We start from the raw sequence: 21914 nt of genomic DNA, 5'->3' as shown, positions 1-21914 counted from the left end.
AAGAAGATGAATGGCAATAGAGGAAGACAGGAGCATGTGCTGTGTGTTTAGTATTGGGCTGTGGAACCCCACCAGGAAGGCACTGCAGAACCCATCATTGGAGACACCAGAAGCAAACGATAAAGGGGTACATTTAATTTTTTCTTTTTATTGGTTTGTAGTTCAATTTGGAAAAGAATGTGTTTTGTTACCACTGAGAAAACTGAGGCTTTCTGGTAAACTTGACAACCCTATGTAGAACGTCCCTAAAGCTTTGACACCTTTCTCTCGTTGTTCTGAGTATCTCCTGCCTTGAATCTCTTGGGTTTTGTGGGGCAGATCCCTGTGCCCCATTTCAGATCGACTTGACTTAGAATACGTTGGGATGGGCAGGGAATCAGCAATTGTAGCTAACACAGCCATTGATTAAGCAGCTTGGGAATCACTGGAACTTAATGGGGGGGGCATGTTTAATGAGGTTCAGATGCCAAAATCTTCCTGGCATAATGTAGAGAAAGGAGCCCAAAGGCTGATTGAGATAGGAATGTTGGGATGCATTTATTGCATGCTGCCTGCACACACCCTCCCTCCCCTTCACTGTATTCCCAGCAAGGGCCAGATGACTTTCCCTTCACTGAGGCATTGAGAAGCATGTTATTGAGGGAGCGCCTGCAACTTTGAGAAGCTCTGCCATGGCTCTCCTCTGTAGGCCAGGTGTGACGTGAGAGATGCTGCCATCGAGGTGGGCTCTCTGACTTCAGTGGGGTGATGCGGTGCTGGAGTACCAGATGCCAAGTGGCAGCGCATAGCTACAGAGACAGTGTGGGTGCATTCACTATGGCAGGCAGCAGGGACATGACGGTAATTGGAACATTTTGGCCTGCAGGGCTCATTGGCGGTAGCTAATTAACCATGTTGTCCCTAGGATTGAAGTAGATGGGCAGCCCTCTAAAATGTTGCTTGATCTGTTTTCCAGGAAAAAGTCCAGGTTCAGGACCAGGAACCAAGCAAGCTTGAGTCACCACAATGGCGAGTCATGACCTCTTCTCCAGTTTTTAGACCTACACCAGTTCCTTGAAGTAGAGCCGTTTGATTGAACTAGAGTTGGGGTCCTTTTGAGGAAGGACCCTAGTATGTTCTAGTATAAATTTCTCTTTCAGGGATACAGCCTGTTATTGTTGATAAACTTTGTTGTAAGCTCAGGCGGTAAGAGTGGGGGGACAGAGGGGCAGGAAATGACCCTTTCTTTTCCCTTCTCGCCACCACCCCCCCACTTTTGTGCCAGATTGTGTGACCCTGTGACCTTTCCTCAGAACGGATATGGCAGTGCTGTAACCCAGCTTATCTGATTGCTGTGAGCTAGTGGCCCCACCTTTCTGGCCCTGACCTTTCTTTTTACAAGAAGGCAGAGGGAGTTTAGATAGAGAAGGGGCAATTTGTGTTCTATTTGCCAAACTCTGGAAGGTTTTCAGACAGTCAGAGATGGCTATTAAGATTATTTCAGAAAAAAAAATTGTTTTCTTACTTACTGCTTGGCATAGTTTTAAGTGAGAAATGAAGGTTAAACCAAATAAAATTAGAGATTCTTAGAGTTGAAAGGGAAAGATGATCTTTTCCAGCTTGCAACTTAATGTAAATTTATTTGTTCATTCAGTAAATTTTCGGGTAGAATCTATCATATGCTGAGTGAGATGGATACAATGATGAGAAGAAATTAGTTTCTTACAGTGTATGAAAATGCTCAGAATTTTGAGGAATATAGTTAATGAGTTTTAAAAAATTGGTTAAATGACATTCAGGGTGACGTGGAACCTGAGATTGTTCTTTGTAGATGGCATTTCAGGTGGGCTGTCATTACACTTCTGTGTGGACATTTCTGGTTATCCAAGCACTTGATCTCATTTTAAATGTTTAAGCGTGTGCTGGCATAAGTGTTACTTGTTTCTTTTAGCTGAAGTCCGCCTCTTAGTACTTTGTTTCTTAAGGGTTGAAAGCCCAAATGCTGAAAGGGTCAGGCTGAGAGAGTAATTGAGGGATGTGTGCTGGGCGTGAGGTTATAATCTTTGACATGTGATGCTCTGCATATTAGGCACATGGGAATATTCTCCTCTTGCAGAAATATACTTTCTTCTGTGATAGTAATACAGGCTTAAGAAATATTCCACTGGTTTGTATAGTATATGTATGTAATAGTGAAATATTCCACTCCTCACCATAAGAAAAACAATGTGTGTATAATGATAAATGAACGGCTTCAGGTTAGGAATATGATAGGCATTGACAGAGACTGTGGCAAATTGTGAGCATTTGTCTATTGAGATGGGCACCCAGATATTTCCTTGTAGCCATGTAGGCCCAGGGCTGCCAGGTCTTTTAATATTAGTATTTCAAGAGACGCCGGAAATTTTTATTTGAAACCACCTCTTTTTAAAATGTTGGTAAATTAAAAAAAAGATAAAAGATATAAAAGTGAAACAGAACAATCTGCCCCCTAAACCTGGCCCTTGAGCAGCCTGTTTGCAGCGTCATTATTGGATCTTAGTTTCTCCTTGGGGAGCTACTTAGAGTAAGTGCATTGCTTTAGTATTTTATTCATTCATTCGTGTATTTATTCATTCATCCAAATACTTACTGTGTGACAACCATGGATGAGGCATTGTACTGGACGCTGGGGATATAGCCACAAATATGGTAAAGATCTTTTCCATTGGAGAACTTAGTATCATTTGTGTCTGTCATCTTTCTCTAGGCTGAGCATCTCCCATGTCCTCAAACCTACATTCGTGAGACTTCATTTCGTAGCGTCATCTTTCTCTAGGCTGAGCATCTCCCATGTCCTCAAACCTACATTCGTGAGACTTCATTTCGTAGCGTCTCCCTCTCCCCCCTTGGCACCCTGGAGCTCTCCTGTGAAGGTGCTCTATGTTTAAGGACCACTCTAGGGGTCTGCTGCCCCACACTAGATACCACTCACCCCGCCTCTCCGCCTGCAGATAGAATACCTCCCTCTTCACGTCTCTGCACCGGGTAGTTTCTTCCATTGCCAGAATTCTTTCACTATCACTTAGCTGTTTAATTGCCTCACCTGCTCCTGCTGTGCTGTTAACTGTTTGGAAACAGGTGCCATACCTTACTTTTCTTTTTATCTCTGGGCCCTGAATCATACCTGACACATAGTAGGTGCCCGAAGAATACCTGTTGGAGTAAATTGAAATGAAAAATAGGTGGTTTGGTCTGTTTTAGTAGCCAGGACACATTAACTCTTTGGGTTGAGGGCAAGTAAAAGCCCCTGGCCAATACATATGTATAGTTTTAATCTAGATTGCAAGTATTTTGTTCTTTTTTATATCCCAATGTGGGTCTTGACTCTTAATACTCGTCTCTACTTGACTATTAGATACTTGACTCTATCTAATCGTGTTAGAATTAGCTAACAATTTCAGCCATTGGAACTCTTGGTGAATCTCAATCAGTCTTCCAGTATGTTAGTGCTCCTTTCCAGATACGGCATTTTGTAATCTTGATAAGCATATACTCTATAGATTCATTTAAGTCTTTGTTAAAACTATAGGACAGAACAGAGGTAATATCAGAACCCTGTGACATACACTGGAGGTCTCAGTTCAAGGAGACATTGATTTATTATTCACTACTCTTTGTGTTTGCTGCAAATCCATCTTAGGCTATCTTGTATGCAGGGAGATTTTGAGAGATTTTGATAAATGCCTTTGTTAAAATAAAGATGTGATACATCCATCACATGCCTTCTTCTATTAAATTATGAGGTTAATCAGTTAACCCCCTTTTTGTGAACTCACATTGGCTCTCAGAATCAGAGATTCTTTTCTCTGTGCTCACTTATAGGATATGTTCAAAAATTTTATTAGCATTTCATCTCAAGCTCACTTGTTTATAGCTTGCAGAATTCACTCTCCGTCTTTTTAAATATTTGTAAAATTCTCCTAACTCCAGATTCTGGGTGATTTCCTAAAGCTTACAGTCACCAATCTTAGGTAGCAGGTGAGAAGCTTCAACACCATTACCTTGTTACTGCAGGATTTCTCATTCATCAATTTATTTTTATATTTTGGGATCTAATTGAGTTCACATAAAATACTAGGCATTTGGTCCTAACCAATTTCCAAATTAATAATCTACATGGATAACACCTGCACGTTTTTAGGTACGATGCATATGGACCACAAAGGTAACTCATGCCTACCATTTTATACCATTTTTGGAAGGGGAAAGGAATGTGTGTTAAGTACCTCATAAAAAGTAGGGTCATATTGTAATAACACCATCTTTAATGATGCTTTTTACTTTTTGAATAGTTGAATAACAAACACTTTGGAAAAATAAGTATTTTGCTCTCTTTTTAAAAATGGTGAGATTATCCAAATTTATGACCTAAATGTCAGCATCTGTGGAAATGGTCAAATATGTCAATGATTTTGGCTTATTAGATGTCTTGCCTTTCTATTGCCATTTTTATAATTAACGCCATGAAGTGCATTTTTATACACACACACACACACACACACACGCACACACATACTTAAAATCTTTGAATGCTTTTCTGGTTATTTCCTTATGGAAAATTCCTGGAAGTGGAATTTTTGGTCAAAAGTCATGTGCCTTTTAAAGCCTTTGATGCATATTACCAACCTAGAGACCTTCCACCTTGGACATCCACCAATAAGATGTGATATCAACCTGTTTTCTTTCTTCATCATCACTGCTGTGGGAGTGAATTTTAAATGAATGGCTTATTAGTTGGTTTGGAAAGCTCAGTTTGATGAAATGGAAAACATGTAAAATTAGCCTCAGGGATATGGACTCTTAGAGAGCTGCATCCAAGTTCTCTGAGGAGTGGGGGTCTTCTTGCCCTTCTTTTTTTTTTTAATTTTTTTTCAAACTATTACTGGGGTACAAATGTTTTTGGTTACATGGATTGCTTTTGTAATGCTTGAGTCAAAGTTAAAAGTGTTCCTGTCACCCAAATAGTGTTCACTGTGCCTCTTAGGTAGGTTTTAGCCCATCCCTTCTCTTCCCTCCTCCCTGCTTGATTTCCATTGAGTTTTACTTCCCTCTATGCACATGTGTGCTCATTGGTTAGTTCCAGTTTAATAGTGAGTACATGTGATGTTTATTTTTCCATTACTGAGATATTCCACTTAGGATAATGGTCTACAGTTCCATCCAAATTGTTGCAAAGGGCATTATATCATCGTTCATGGCTGAATGGTATTCCATGGTATACAAATACCACATTTTGTTAATCCACTCATGAATTGATGGGCACTTGGATCGATTCCACATCTTTGCAGTGTGCATTGTGCTGCAACAAACATTCATGTGCAGGTGTCTTTTTGATAATGTGACTTATTTTTCTTTGGGTAAATACCCAGTAGTGGGATTATTGGATCAAATGGTAGGTCTACTTTTAGTTCTTTGAGGAATCTCCATATTGTTTTCCATAGAGGTAGTACTAATTTGCAGTCCCACCAATAGTGTATAAGTGGCTCTTTCTCTCTGCATCCATGCATCTCTTGTTTTTTGGACTTTTTAATACAAGCTGTTCTGACTGGGGTAAGGTGATATCTCATTGTGGTTTTAATTTGCATTTCCCTGATGATTAGTGACATTGAGCATTTTTTCATATGTTTATTGGCCATTTGTCTGTCTTCTTTTGAGAAGCTTCTGTTCATGTCTTTTGCCCACTTTTTAGTGGGGTTTTTGGATTTTTTTTCTTGCTGATTTGCTGGAGTTCTTTGTAGATTCTGGTTATTAGTCCTTTATTTGATGTATATTTTGCAAATATTTTCTTCCATCTTGTAAGTTGTTGGAATCCATCTCTCTCACCACTCACAAAAATTAATTCAAGATGGATAAAGGACTTAAATGTAAGCCATGAAACCATAAGAATTCTAGAAGAAAATGTTGGAAAACTCTTCTAGATACCGGTCTAGGTGAAGAATTTATGAAGAAGACCCTAATGGCAATTACAGCAACAACAAAAATAAATAAATGGGACTTGATTAAATTAAAAAGGCTTCTGCACAACCAAGGTCTTGCCTTTCTTAGTAACTCTCCCCTCCCAGGCTTTCTGATTTCCAGCATCTCTGCCACCACCTGGGGGTCCTCCTGTACTGGAATGTGATGCTGTTCTCCCTGCTTTAGTTGAACCTGCCAGTTCTCTCGTTTACTGCCCCTTCCTCTTTCCCTCCAGAAGGGTTATTTCCCACCCGGCTCCTGTATTGAGGATGCTGGGGTGTGCGCAGACTTGTGGGTTTGCCAACACACAGCTGGGTCAAATCTTGCATTGGAGCCCTGGAGTTGGATCTGACGCAACAATTCATTTTTCTAGGTTTAGTTAGGACCATGATGACTTTGGTGGGAGTGAAAATGGAGTCTCATAATAACAATGACATTTGGATTCAGGTGTCCAAATGCTTGAGATGTTTAAAATTCTGTAGGTTAAAGCTGTGCTTGAATTGTGTCAATTATTTAGGATATGCATGTCCTCTCTAAAGTTGACTTTTCCTTTCTCAGCCGTTTTGGCAAAAACGAGTGTTTCTATAAGAGAAGCAGACCAAGGGCACGAGAGTAAAGACCTGTGATTCCTGTTTTGATAAAATGCCCTGTAGTGTAGACCACTATAGGCAATACTGCTTAGGGTGTATATGTTCCCCCAAAAGAGCTATGTATCTTGCACAAGTGTATTTTTTTCTATGACCCTGCAAGACTCAGTTGGGGACATAATGTCCTGTGATTAAATTTGAGGCAACCTTCAGAAGTTTCTCTGTTCTGTGTTTCTGTCTCATGAAAGTATTTTGTAAAATGTTGAACCGTTGATTTCCCTTCTCTTTGTGGTTCTTTTAGTTTCTTTGTCATAGTCTTAGAAATCAGGTTCTGAGATCTGTGGGTATTTATGTTACAAAGTATTTTATACAAATTCTGCAACATTATGCTTTTGCTAATCTTTTTATTTCAGCTGCAGCTAGTACTACCGTGTAGGTGCCCTGAAGACCCCCCTGTGGGAGGGTAATTAGATGATGCTTCCAGATGCATAATCTGAACGCGGTTTCTGGTGGCACCATGGGTGAGAGAACACGTTCATGTCTGATTTGTCCCAACTGTGACTACAATCCCGGTCTCATGGTTTCTGTTCATCTCTGGTGGCTGTGACTCTGACTCACAGTACTTCTGACTTGCCTTTGAACACTCAGCTGCTTAGGAAGAGCTGACAGTGAAAGCAAGAATATTGTGGGGTTGTGTTTGCATTGGCCGTGGAGTGAGGGAAAAGCGGGTTTAGCACCTGTTTGCCTGCCTTTTTGGAGAGACCAAAGTTTTCTGAAATAATATTGTATTGTGCATGCATTGATTTCTGCAGATGGGACAATTCTGAGATAGGAAGAAAGTGACACATTTTCAAATATAAAACATAGCCTGATGTTGGGGATCATTTAATACTAATTAATTGCATAGCTTATCCTTTTAAGATGGTAGATTCTCTCTGCTTTCCTTGTGATTATGTTATGTTTTCAGCTATTGCAGGTTTTTCTTTTTTTCTTTCTTTCTTTTTTTTTTTTTTACAGGCTAAACATATTTTTGACTGGCATGAACCCATTCTACTTCCATGCAGTAAATATAATTTTACACTGCTTAGTGACTCTTGTGCTGATGTACACCTGTGATAAAACTGTCTTCAAGAATCGTGGACTTGCTTTTGTTACGGCGTTGCTTTTTGCTGTGCATCCTGTTCACACGGAGGCGGTGAGTATAATTGGACCGCAGTGAAATAACAAACCTATATATTTATGTACATATAAACTAAACCAATCTTTCCCCCCTTTTAAAACCGTGTGAATCAAAGCTTTGCTACATTGTTTATATATAAACCATTGTACTTGACAACTTTTCGTTTTGAATGTTCAAATTGGCTCTATTGTACCTCCTGGATTTAACCGCCTTTCTAAATAACTGCTGTTATTATTATAGGTAGTAATGAATGGCCACAGTTTTTTATTTGTGAAAAATTTAAGTCCTAATGTGTTTGCAGCAGCAAGAACCATTTTAAGACACCTGGCATGCTGAGTCATTGTTCCTGCCCTACATTTATATTTTACCTTTGCTCACTCTGCTTAGTACTTATAATTTTTTTTTTTTTTTTTTTTTTTTTTTTTTTTTTGAGACAGAGTCTCACTCTGTTGCCCAGGCTAGAGTGAGTGCCGTGGCGTCAGCCTAGCTCACAGCAACCTCAAACTCCTGGGCTCAAGCGATCCTACTGCCTCAGCCTCCCGAGTAGCTGGGACTACAGGCATGCACCACCATGCCCGGCTAATTTTTTCTATATATGTTTTTAGCTGTCCATATAATTTCTTTCTATTTTTTTTTTAGTAGAGATGGGGTCTCGCTCTTGCTCAGGCTGGTCTCGAACTCCTGAGCTCAAACGATCCGCCCACCTCGGCCTCCCAGAGTGCTAGGATTACAGGCGTGAGCCACCGCGCCCGGCCAGTACTTATAATGTTTATAATACAGAACTGTATGTGCTGGGAGAGGCCCATAAAAAGTTAGACTGACATTCTTCAAGTTAAAAAGACAGACGTAGGAGCCTTACACATTGTTTCCCAAGTTATTGAATAAGAAGTGTAGTTATTTTGTGGGTGATGAGAAAGTTATTTAGAAAGTATTGGTAGTTTGTGGATCTATGGCCCTCTTTAAAATATTTACTTAATTGTTCAGTGAGTGAGATGGCATTATTAAACTACCTTGTTTCACATCTCAGTAAGCATGGTTTATTTCATGTGCATTGCTCAGAGACTTTCGAAGGGATACATGGGCACCAGAATCTTTTCCAGAGCTCTAGCTTGCTTGCATCTCTCTGAATACTTTTCTGAAGTTGACCTGCCTGAGAACACACCTGCAGTAAAGGCGTCACCTTGCATCACTTTTCCCTGTTCCCTATCTCAGTCGTTCTTCTCTCACTTTGGTGAAAATGACAGATACCCCCCATACATCAGAATCTTACTATGCCCCACATGGACAAACCTCGGAGGCACCTTACAAAGGAACAATTTGATATATTGGTGTCAACAAGACGTCCTTCATTTAAGGCATTATAAACCCAAAGTAGGACTTCATATCTTTCCCTGTCTTATACATATTTCTGTGAAGAATACAACATGGTATTAGAAATAAGGTTTGGTGGCCTGTGTTGCTGTTCTAAATCCAGAAGGGAAATAGTTGTCATGGGAATGCATAATAATATATTTATTTGAACCAACACGAGAAGTCTGATTTGACTAATTGGTTTGATGATGAGGACTGGTTTGCCAGTTAGGCTATATGATAGACATTTTCTGCAAACAAAATTCCAACTCTACAAGCCCAAGTTTTGACAAACATGTTTAGATTGAGTGATAAAGAAAAAAAGATCGCTTTATAAAAAAATTACATTATTAAAGGTAATTTTCCCAACCCTTTCTGAGTATTGTGGACTAAATAAGGTGCCTCTACGTGGCAGAGTAAGGGGTACAAGTAGTAACTCTTTGGTAGGGCTTGGTAAAGCCTTTTTGCTGTACTTCTAAGGAACTGTGGAAGTTTATGACTCTAATGACAGGTAACTCTTATGATGGGTGGTTTAAATTCTTTACTTTTGACCAAATTAAAGGAGGGCTTAATTGAGTTGTCAGCTGGTAAATCATTAAAAATTATGTAAGGGGATAGATTATTATGTGATATTTGCCAATAACTTTGGAGCTCAAAGAATTAAGTCATTGCTCTAACAGATCTACTTCATTCTCATTTATGTGAGCAGCCTATAAAGATGAAAGCTAGGAATAGAATTAATACTGCATGCTGTCTTACTCTAACAAAAGGTAAGATTCAGCCACAGATAACTGAACTTATTGAAAAGAAACATGCTATACCTATATTTTTAAGAGGTAAATTTTTATAGCTAATAATTATCATTTTTTCTATTTCATTTATGATGTATTGAACAATTGTGAAATAATTGGAATAGTAATACAAAATTAACAATTTAACAGTTAGAGACTTATGGTCACAATAAGTTTAACTACATATATATTTTTATTACAGGGAGATGGATGATAAAATATTTTTAAGCATAACTATGTAATACATTAAGAAAAAATGCTGAGAGTGAAATAAAATGGAAGTATGAATTTAAGGAGAAAGGATATAAAATGTCTACCATTTAAAGAAGATAATTTATGGTCCTATTTTTGTTCTTTAACGAAAGGGAGATACTTTCCAGTAACTCCCTTTCCCACCACATCAAGGTCTTTTTTTAAAAAACAATGTATCACTATATCTTCTAGCAAGTACATCTCTTCTTCCATCTCTCTGTCCTCCTCCTTAGACACTTAAATTGAAATCTATAACTAAGTAATAGTCTCTTGATTTTACTTTGCAGTATAAATTGTTACGTTATTTGTGTTTGTGTAAATGGAGGGTGGTGAGCTTCAAGTTACTATCTATAGTGTTCTGACTCCCTTTGGTACTTTTAAAACAGTAACATTATGATCTTTTTTTTTTTTTTATTTTTTTTAACATTATGATCTTATTTAAAGTGTCATTATCTATAATGCATGAGAAGTTAGATCCTTTCAAGTATTTAAAATTATGATGAAAAACTTTAGATATGAACTGAAAAAGATGAGAGAGATACTTAAGTTTTTCATGTTGTTTTTGGACATAGCTTGAGGAAAAATCAGGGACAAATTCTCCTAGCTGTGTAGAATATGTGATGCTGGGCCGGTGGGATGTTTCAATCTAAGACCATAGACAATATTATATTTCTGACAGATAATTCTTCAAGTACTGCTGAAAAACTGTTCCTAGAGTGTCTTGGGGTCAATTATCACAGGAAAGAACAAATAAGTAGGGCAGTAACAGTTTTTATTGCAGAGAAGGAGCACATAAAACACAGGCAACCTTAGGCAGTGTGATCATGAGCTGGTGGAGTTTACTTAGGTTGGATTCTAAGAAAAGAGAAAAATCCTACTTACAAAGTAATCTTTAAGAAAGGGTTTCAACAAGGTTTTGTACTAACTGAAAAAAAATTATAGTAACACAGTTGAAGGGGCAAAAGAATCTGAGAACTGGACATTTATTTAGGGAAGGACATTAGGGAAGGTATTTACATTCATTTGCAAGAAGATGGGGTAAATGTAAGAGGGAGGCAAAGAAATTTGACCTACGAAACAATTTATACTTTGAAGTACAAAGGAGAGACTGTTATTTAGTTACAGATTTCAATTCAAGTTTCTAAGGAGGAGAACAGGGAAATGGAAGAAGAGATGTACTTTCTGGAAGATGTAGCAGTAAATTATTTTTTAAAAAAAGAACTTGGTGTCGTGGCAGAGGGAGTTACTGGGAGGTATTGTTAAAGAAGGACAAAAACGGGACCATAAATTATCTCAGGAACAATGGAAGATTTAAATCTGGGGGGTGGGGTTTAATTTAATTACATTGATATGATTAAGCATTAAAATGTTGATATGATTAAGGATTTGCTTAATTATGCAATCAACAAATAGTTCATGAATACAGTCATCCCTTGGTGTCCTCAAGGGATTGATTCCAGGCCCCCTGAGGATACCAAAATCTGAGGATGCCCAAGTCCTTTATATAAAATGATGTAGTATTTACATATAACCTACATGTATACTCCTGTACTTGAAATCATCTCTAGATTACTTATAATACCTAATACAATGTAAATACTATGGAAATAGTTGTTATACTGTATTTTTTATTTTTATTTTTTGTTGTATTATTATTTACTTATTTATCTTTTCAGCATTTTCGATCCTTGGTTGGTTGAATTCAGGGATGCAGAACCCATGGATGTTGCTTGGTGCCAGGGGAATATGTGGGTGAATGGCAGGGTCCCTACTCACAATTTGTTCACAAGCTCATCAAAAAGGCAAAGAACATACACATAAATAGATACAAGACAAAGCACTATGTTGTAATAAAACAGAAACTGTAGCAGAGAGCAAAATTATTTCCAATGCAAGTAAATTGGGACAAATTCATTTATTTACTCAATCTTTTAATAAATATTTGAGTAGCTATAATACAATGACTGTCATATAGTCAGTGCGGGGGATAGTGATAAAGTAGACCTAGACTCTCCTCACGTAAGCCCTTGAGATTTCTGGAAGAGTTCTCTGACAGTATTTTTCTTGGGAAATTTATATGTTTTTCTGAATTATAAGAAAAATCAGTAAAGAAGTTGGGAAATGAGGGAAGTGATTGTAATTCTTTTATGAGAATTAATCATCATAGAGATGTTACAGGTTAGAAAGAATGCACTTACGTCGCATTGAAAGCAAGAGCAGGAAACACTGACACATGGAGTTGAAGGTTAAGGTCGACATTTCCAGAATTGAAACAGGAAGATATAGGAGAAAAATGGTCGTGATCTAATCAATCAGTCTGGCTTGTAGCTGTTGCCATGTGTTAAGTGTACATTCCTGGCCCTGTCTGACACTAATGGAACTCATTCTTGTAGATAAAATAAATATTAAAAACCTTATACATATAGTATACTTCATACAAATTCTGTGAGTGATATTCCAAAAAATAACAGGTTTTGAGGGCAAATTAAGACCTAATTGGCACTTTCCAAATGTGATTCTGTTAACCTTGCTAGGCGATCTGGATGAATTCTATCCACTTACGTTCACTGATGTTTTTCCGGTGTTTGAATATGTGTTAGAGGCTGCAGTTCCCAGGTTACAACCACCCCGTTGGTGATGGAAACCTGCAGCTTGAAGCCGAAATACATGCTGTCCATGTGCATGTTTTTCTCACTTACCATGAATTGACCAGTTGTGTTTGTACTATCCAGCACCCTACAATTCAGCCTACATTGCCGTAGAGTCACGTCAGCTGGCTCCTACTTAACATTCCATATTTGCTTCCTGGTGTCCCTCCCCGCTTCTTTGCATTGACTGCATGTTCATCGTTTAATGCCTCCCCTTCCAGAAACACTCCTTTACCTGCAATGCATTTTTGTTCTTTGGGGCCTAGGCTTCACATTCCTGTCTTGAGCTTCCTAAAATCCTCCTTGTCTATCCTGTAAGTCTCAGTTTGCAAAGCCAGCCCTTCCAAGAAGCCTTCCCAGATCCTCCAGTTAAAATTAATCTCTTCAGTTTTCTCTTGGTAATGGTTTCTCCTCTTATGATGCATGTAGTTTCCCTGTATCGTACTGAATACGCTCTTTGGGCTCCCCATCAGGTGTTAGACTGCTTGAGGCTGATTGTATCCCTCCAGCTGGCACAGTACCTGGCAAAGAAGAGGCACTTGGAGAATGTTTGTTAACTGGAATCAAATACACAATTACTGAACATGACGATTTTGACTAATTGAATCACTGTGAATGGCTGGTCTAGACATATGGTACTTGATGACAAGCACCTGTTTTTAGATATATACCCTTTTGCCCCAAAGACCCCAGCTCAACAAGGATATAGAGTAAGTGTTCAAGGCATCCTTAGTGCTTTGGACTGGCAAGAGAGCCGGTCAGCGTTAGCACTAACATTTCAACACCCTCTCTGAGCTTCTCCTCCAAAGGACACTACATTCTTTATATCTGGGCAGATCCAACTGGCACACTCCGCTGCTGCTGCTTCCAAACTGGCTGCAATGTGAGAAGCAGGGCTGCAGGACGCCTTTAACACATTAGTTAAGCTCGCCTAGCTTGTGATTGCCTCATGCCAACTTGCTACACCCAATAACAGCTTGCAGGTCTTGCAGCTGACCACATGGGTTGTGCTGTGATGAGTGCCCCTCTGGACCCAGACGCTTGGCCTTATCCCAAGACTTTGTTGCTGGCGAGCTGGCCTGTGTTTAACCTTCAGGAGGCTTTGCACGTGATGCTGAGCTGAATACCCAAGGAGGCAGTGGTGTAGACTGAGCAGATCTGAGCTTTGCAAGTGACCCGTCCACAAGTGTTGTTTAACAACACTTGCTATATGTTCCAGAAAATTATTTCCTGCTATGAATTGTTGATCGATTCTCTAACACACCGTGGGTTAGGGTTGGGGTTAGGGTTAGGTGACTTGGGTGGTGCTGTCTCTGTGCCTGAAATGTCGGCCCTCGTCCTTTCCCTTGTCAGCTGCTCCTCCTCAGCTAGCTCTGATATGACCTTTTTGGGGAAGCATTTTATTTATGCTTATTTTGGAAGCATTTGGTAGCCCATTTTTTTCTTTGGTAATTTTATTTCTTGTATTTTAAAAAATTAAGAGAAATGCACACACATCTTATGTAGCAAAACAATACAAAGATTTATAGTGTCACCTGTCTCCTACCCCTCTTGCATTTCAGTTCTTTTCTGAAGTAACACATTTTTTTGAAATAATTTCAAAGTTAAAAAATATAGAGAATGACCCTACACTCTCTATCCAGATTTACTAATTTTTAACGTTTTGCCACATTGATTTTATCATTTTTTCTCTCTCCCCCCTCAATATATAAAAATGTTATGTATTTTCTGAAGCATTTGACATTAGGTTGCATAATTCATGCCCCTTTACACCTTATTAATTTAGTTGCATATTTTCTAAAACTAATTTATTTTTAGTGTCCTTTAGTCTTCTTTTAGTTTGAAACAGTTACCAGTATTGTCTTTCTATAATATAATTTATAGATTTTAATATGATTTAGAATCTATACAATATTTTATGAATGTATTTATCATATTGCAATATATAATGTTATATAATTATCATATCAGTATATAATGCATTTTATATGTTTATAATTTGTAACATATGGTTTATAGGTATAGTATATTATATAAAAATTATGATGTATAAATAAAAATAATATAAATATATGCAATGTAATATACTGTATGTAAATACAGAATACATAATATGTAATTAAAATATATTAAATATAATGTATGCATATATAATATATGTATAAGATACCTAAGGTATATGATAATTTATATAATATGATAGATTATAAGTTGTAATATACATAAGAATCGTGATATAAATCAGAATAAATTAATTTGTGATAAAATGTTAATGTTATAAAATGTAATATAAAATTGTAATTTATTAGTATGATATGTATATTTATATAGTTTTATAGAATGTTTATGTGTTCTCATAGTTATATTCAGGTTATGTGTCCTTGGCTAGAATACTACTGCATAAATGATATATCCTTCTCAGGAATAGTGATTTTATCTTTGATTCCTTAGTCAAGGTGAAATGCAATGTAATGCATTTTTCCCATAGTGTAATTATTCTCTTTATTTTTTCCAGCTAATAAATAATTGGTGAAGAGACACTTTGAAGCCATGCCAATACTTTGCGCCTTAGAAATTTTCATGCACTAGATTTGGCATCCATTGATATTTTCGATGTTTCTTACTCATTCCAGTCTTCACTGTTCTAGAAGCAAAATGGTTATTTTCCAATTGTACTGCACCCTCCACATTCATTAACTGGCTTTTTATGATTATAACATTTTTTATATTTTAATTTTAATTGCCATATGTTAATTGTTACATATTCATGGTGTACACAGTGATGTTTTGATACATATAATGTACAGTGATCAGATCAGGATCATTAATGTATCCATCATCTCAAACATTTGTAATTTCTTTGTGTTGGGAACATTCTAGGTTTTTGAAACTATATAATATATTATTGCTAGCTATAGTCATCCTACGTGCTATAGAACACTAGATCTTCTTTCTCCTATCTAGCAGTAATTTTGTATCCTTTAACAAATCTCTCCTTATTTCCCCCTATCCTTCCCATCCCCTAGTATCGTTTTACTTTTTACTTCTATGAGATCAACTTTTTTTAGCTTCCACATTGGCTTTTTAAATGAAGGAAGAGCTCTCCTTTCTTTCCCATTCTCTTGTTTGCCGTATGTGTGTATGTATTTACATATATATCCATCATTCATCTGCATACCATCATGCATCCCTTAATGATGGGGACACATTCTGAGAAATGGTGATTGCATCGTGTGAACATCATAGAGTAACTTACATAAAACTAGATGGTATAGCCTGACACACCTAGGCTACATGGTAGAGCCTATTGTTCCAAGGCTACAACCCTGTAGAGCATGTTACTGCGTGGAATACTATAGGCAATTATAAGACAGTGGTATTTGTGTATCTAAACATATCTAAACACAGAAAAGGTACAGTAAAAATATGGTATTATAATCTTATGGGACCACTGTCATGTATGTGGTCCGTTGTTGACTTAAATGTTACTAAGCTGCACATGACTATTTATTATCAGTGCGGCCTCATGGATTTCTATTTTTTTAATGGTTTGTAATATTACAGTCCCTATTTATTTTGATATTCATATCGTCTCAGATTTGGTCAGTGGGAGCCCCTCATCACTGGCTTCTGTGTCCTTTTGTCTGTCATTTTTTGAGCACTTTCTTACTTTCTGACATGAGAAGATGATCCAGGCTCCTCTTGAACCTCCCCAGCCTCAGCCCTGGTATCAGCCAGTTCTCTCCGGAGCTGGTGTTGTCTTTATTGGGGAATGGCTTGTGGTTAGTGCCATGATGGCTCTTTGCCACTGTCAAGTGACAGAGTTATGAAAGATATGCACACATGTGCACATACACACACACTTGCAGGCACATACGCTTGTGTATAGCAACCATGATTTGAAACTCATTCCCTTTCGTGTCAAAAATATTGATTCCTCTGCTTATTTTTTTCTAGTACTCTGTAAATATCCTCTCCTCCATTAGCACTCTGGTGCCCAAAGTCTAGCACAGCGTCTGGCACCCAATTATTACTCAAAAAATTTTTTGAATAAATCAATAAATGAATAAATTTTGATACTGTGAATTGACCCTCTGTAGAAGAGATGTTAAAAATAAAGTTAAGCCTGAAAATTTTGCTTTTTCCTTCCTTTTTTTCCTTTTTATAAATTTATTGTTAAGTATATATGATAATCAGAGGTGGTTAGTCCATATATCAGAATTTCAAGAACAATGTGTTTTCTGTTATGTTATATCTTTCATTCATCTGAAACAAATACATCTCTGTACTGTATTTCTGTAATGGTTTTCTGAAAGTAATGTTCTGAGGTTTTTACTTTTTCATTTTTTTTCACTTCCTAGGTGGCTGGGATTGTTGGCAGAGCTGACGTGTTAGCGTGTCTGCTGTTTCTTTTGGCCTTTCTCTCCTACAATAGGTATGTGTGGCTAAGGGTGCCCTTCTCTGTGGTCACAACCATGCCGTGTGTGCGCGCTGTGAGCATGTGCGTGAGACAGGAGGGGGCTTCTGTCTGTGATAATGCTCAGTGAGCTTTCTGGGGACCAGGGAGAAGAAACCGTTTCCTTATCCAGTGCTGGGCTCTTTTCTCACCTGCCCATTCTGGCCATTTTAAAGAGACTGCTTTCCCAGTGCTGGGAGCCCAAACTCTTGCTTCTTGCTTCCCTTTACATGTAGTTTCCAACTGAGAATGGAATTTCAAATCTTTGCACTGAGCCAAAATATACTGGATGCAGTGCTCTGTTCTGTTTGCCTGTAATTTGTTTGGTTTCTCCTTTTCATTTGGTCCTAATTTTTTTCCTTTTTATTATCCTCACCAAAGTAGCTAAGAGCTTAAAATAACAAGGCTGAATAGAAAGTAGTATTTCTCAACTGTAGTTTGCCAATTTCCACATACTTTCATCAAAATGCAGAAATTGTTTGCTTTGGGAAACTGAAAAAAAGCAGTCAAATAATTTCCCACTATATTACATCTTTATCCCAGAGTGATCAGATCCTCACCTGAATTGTGACATGTCCACGTGTGGAAAAGGGTGGGTTAGAAAGAGAATGTAAATGGGGGCAGCGGGCTCAGGGCATGGCCCAGAAAAAGGGGCGGGTCAACTATGTTGCCTTGCTTGGTAGAGAGATGCCTGGTTATGGATTTGTGAGCTGTGATCTTTGGATCAGTTCATTGACCTGTAATCTTACAAAGCCCAGTGACTCTGTTTGAGGAACACTATTCTAAACCAGTGGCTCTTTTTTATTTTTTGAGAGACAGGATCTTGCTCAGGCTGAAGTGAAGTGGTGCCATCACAGCTCACTGCAGCCTCAAACTCCTGGGCTCAAGTGATCCTTCTGCTTCAGCCTCCCGAGTAGCTGGGACTACAGGCATGCACCGCCATGCATGACTACACCAGTGGTTCTTACTTAGGGGTGATTTCTCTCCCTCTCCTAGCCACCTCCTCCCTGCCCCTGCCTGAGACATTTGGCACTATCTGGAAACATTTTTGACTGTTACAACTAAAGAGGTGTTACTGGCATCTAGTGGGTAGAGGCCAAGGATGCTGCTACATAAACATCGTGCAATGCACAGGAAAGCCCCTCCGACAAAGAATTACCTGGCAGAAAAATGCTCATAGTGCTGAGATTGAGAAACCCTGTTATAAACCAGTTTAGACCTTGAGTCAAGAAGGAAATGAATTAAGTCATAGGAATTTTTGTTTTGCATCAACAAAACCTTTTCTTAGTATAGTATCAGTCTTTTGCTCCTGGCTTTGTAACCTCCCTCTGCATTCTTAACCATATGATATGGAATTATGAAATCTTAAAATATAGGCTGAATTAACAATTAATCGTTTCCTGTTTACTCTGGTGTTAGAATAGAATTGATAATAGCTTTTTAGTTTAAACTTGTTCTCTCAGGCTTTTTCAGTGTGGTTGATGTGTCTGGGAACACGAGTAGGCCTGAGGCATACCTGTATCTGTGCAGTAATCAGCCATATTATTACAGGTTTGCTGTGCATGCCATTCTCACTTTTAGAAATTTAAGCTGTAGAACAACTCAATAGACAAATGCCTGTCTAGTGCAAATTTTTGCATATAATTTTATGCAGTTCTAAGACATAACACTAAGGAGAAGACATCACAGCTGCAGAAATATTGGTCTTTACTTCAAAAGAGTAGGTGCCAGTGGGTGTGGCACTGCTGAAGGGAACAGTGATTTTTCTTGATATGGGGCCAGTTCTATTTTGTAAGGTGAAACAAAGACTTTACAGCACTGGAGAGTTTTTGAAAATCCTTGCTAGAAAGTAAACTGAGAAACAAACTTTTCTAATACATGCTCATGAAAAATAAATTTAAAAATACAGATAAGCCAAAAGAAAAGAAAAATGTCTGAATTGAAATGTCTGTCATTGAATGTTATTTTCATCACAGAGAGAAGTGCTGATTATATTTTGGGGGGAGTTGTATGTGTGTATTTATATATATATAAAATCCCCACTGACTTCTTTGTTTTGTGTACAGAAGATGATGATGATAAACACTTGATAGATAATAAGTTATTTATTTAGTCCTTCCTACAACATCCCATTTCACACATAAGGGAACTTTGCACAGAGATGCAAAGTAATTTGCCCCATATTACCCTGCTCCTTAACTGCGGAGCTATGATTTGAACCCATGGAACCTGGCTCCAGAGCTCATGCATGTGATTTAATAACTTGTATTATTTACTTAAAATGTATTCACCTAACCGTCTTCCCATATCGCTAAGTCTGTCTCTGTGGTATGAATAGCTTCTTAAATAGCTTTTTAGTGCTCATTTGTTACATACTCTATTTTATCAGAATCTGTATATACCATAATGTAAGTACCAAAGTTAGCGTTGTTGGGCATTTCCTTTTTTATCTTAGCAATTTTAAATAACTCCATGATGAACACTCTTGAAGAAATTTCTGCTCGCCTACTTAATTACTTAGAATACAAATGAAATTGACGTTACATCTTCTTTTTAAAAGGTAGTATTTCTTAGAGACCCATATTCCTTTTTAGATTAATGGAACCTCCGACGTGTTTTCCAGGAGTCTGGACCAGGGCTGGGCTGGGGAATGTTTCCCTCCCACGGCTTCTCCCTTCTTCCTGCTGCTCAGCTTGTTTCTGGGGACCTGTGCCATGTTGGTGAAGGAGACAGGCATCACGGTGTTTGGAGTGTGCTTGGTTTATGACCTCTTTTCCCTCTCCCACAAGCAACAGAAGTCGTAAGTCATTTTAAAGTTTTGATATCAAGCTATGTGTGAAGGGCAGAAAAGAATTACTTAAAACAGTATTTTCCAAACTTTCATTTAAAAAAATACAAGTATAACACTTTGTTCAATATAATCTCACCTTAGACCGTAGTATAATCGTTATATAATCATCAAGGCTTGTTGCATTAAAGTAAGTGGATTATATATATTCAAACTCTTCACATTCTTATAAAAATCAATGAGGACTCTGAAGTTTTTGTGAGCCTCAAATTTAGAATTGAAACGTATCTATGATACCTGCACGTTTATGTTGCTCGTTTGTTTTGGTTGTATGCTGTTGAGAAAATCTTGCTTCACACAGAGAAGTGGTTGCAAATGGTAACAGCTTTCAGCAGCTTGCTTTGAATCTCTTCATTGGAATGAGTGTCATCCATCAAAGAGCACTGCTAACTTGGAGCCTGTTTGTCTGCTGTCATAGTGATGCTGTTACCTAAGAGTTTTAGGAGGCACCCGGTGGAATTCCACAAAAAGCCAATGTAAACCATAGACTAATGTGTACACATCATATTCAAGTTAAAGAACAAGCTGCTTTGGTAGCCCATTTTTCATTTAAAAAATTTAAGGCACGCTTATTTTATTCTGTAGCTTATAGATGATAAAGAATCACTGAGGCATATTAAAAGTTCAAGCACATACTGTAATTTTCTTCCCCCGTCAAATCCATAATTACTAACAATTTTACAAGCAGACCCCATTTTCAGTAATTATAAGGCCCTCACTTTTGAACTTTTTAAAGATAGGGCTGATGTATTCTTGTGCCTTGTCAGATCAAACATTTTATGTTTAAAAATAATCGTGCCTTTTTATTCCACTTCTTACGTCTGTATACTTCTTGACAGGAAGGCGAGAGCAGTGCTTTTAAATGGCAACAAACTGAGATGAGTCAGGAAGTTCTGATCACCTTCCCGCCTGGGAGTGTGATAGTTGGAGATCATTTTAAGAGTGTGGAGCTCTGCTGGCTCTCAGTGAGTCTCAAAGGCACGTGAAAGGAAGGAGCCCAGTGATCACTTTGACTCAAGCTCGTGCCAAGAAAACTATGAGCCAGAGGCTGCCGAGTGCCTTCCTTTTAGAGAACAACCTATAAATCCCTTTCTACTTTCTTCTTGCATCCACCTTGTCTCTACCTCCTAACTTCTTTCTCCTACGCCTCACTGACAGCAGAAGGATAGGATCTCCGACTGTCTATGCATTCCGTCATGTGGTCCAGTCCAGAGCTGATTTAATGTTGTCATTGAAGTTGTGTCTCCTCTGGTCTCCAGCCCGTTGTTGCCTATGCTCTCCTTTCTCTTCATCTAGTCACTGTTGAGCCAAACTTTTTTCAAGGGGATAATCGTTTCTTTTCTTTCTTTGATGATCTTTCTTGGCCTTCATAATACTAACCTGCTAGAAGTTCTGTGGAAGGAATGATACTGCTGATACATAGCTTAAAAGTCCCAGAGCTCATTATCTTTTTTTTTTAAGGAGCTTTTAGCTCTCACACCCAGTGGTACTGCACGAGTGAAGGCATTCATCCTCTCCTGCATCCTTTTATCTACCCATTCAACATGTACTCATTCTGCCTGGCCAAGAACAAGACAGATAAGTTTCCTTCCCCCAAAGAGCATGCAAGATATTGGTGTAGACGAACATTACAGAAGTAATTACATGAGTAATTGATTATAGTTGTGAAAAGGGAGAGGAAGGAACCAGAGCATGTAACAGGGAGATCTGGCCAAAATATCTCTTACGCACTGGCCGAGTGGTAGGCACCATGCCACACCATTTGCTCGTAACAACCATTATCCTCATTTCACAGAGGAGAAAACAGCGGCACAGAAAGTGTCCTC

At 38.2% G+C, this 21914-nt stretch overlaps 1 protein-coding gene across 1 annotated transcript in view; it reads left to right on the top strand.

The window, feature by feature from the left end:
• The window catches only part of TMTC1 (transmembrane O-mannosyltransferase targeting cadherins 1), a 253695-nt gene that overhangs the window by 9308 nt on the left and 222473 nt on the right, over positions 1-21914 (top strand). Inside the window, exons 2-4 of the mRNA XM_069490420.1 lie at positions 7581-7758; positions 17146-17219; positions 19864-20040. Of these exons, the coding sequence (XP_069346521.1) occupies positions 7581-7758; positions 17146-17219; positions 19864-20040 (429 nt within the window). The remainder of the gene's footprint in view (positions 1-7580; positions 7759-17145; positions 17220-19863; positions 20041-21914) is intronic.

Source organism: Eulemur rufifrons, chromosome 16, assembly GCF_041146395.1.
Source record: "Eulemur rufifrons isolate Redbay chromosome 16, OSU_ERuf_1, whole genome shotgun sequence".
NCBI classification, from domain to species: Eukaryota; Metazoa; Chordata; class Mammalia; order Primates; family Lemuridae; genus Eulemur; species Eulemur rufifrons.
This window is presented reverse-complemented; position numbering and strand designations above follow the sequence as displayed.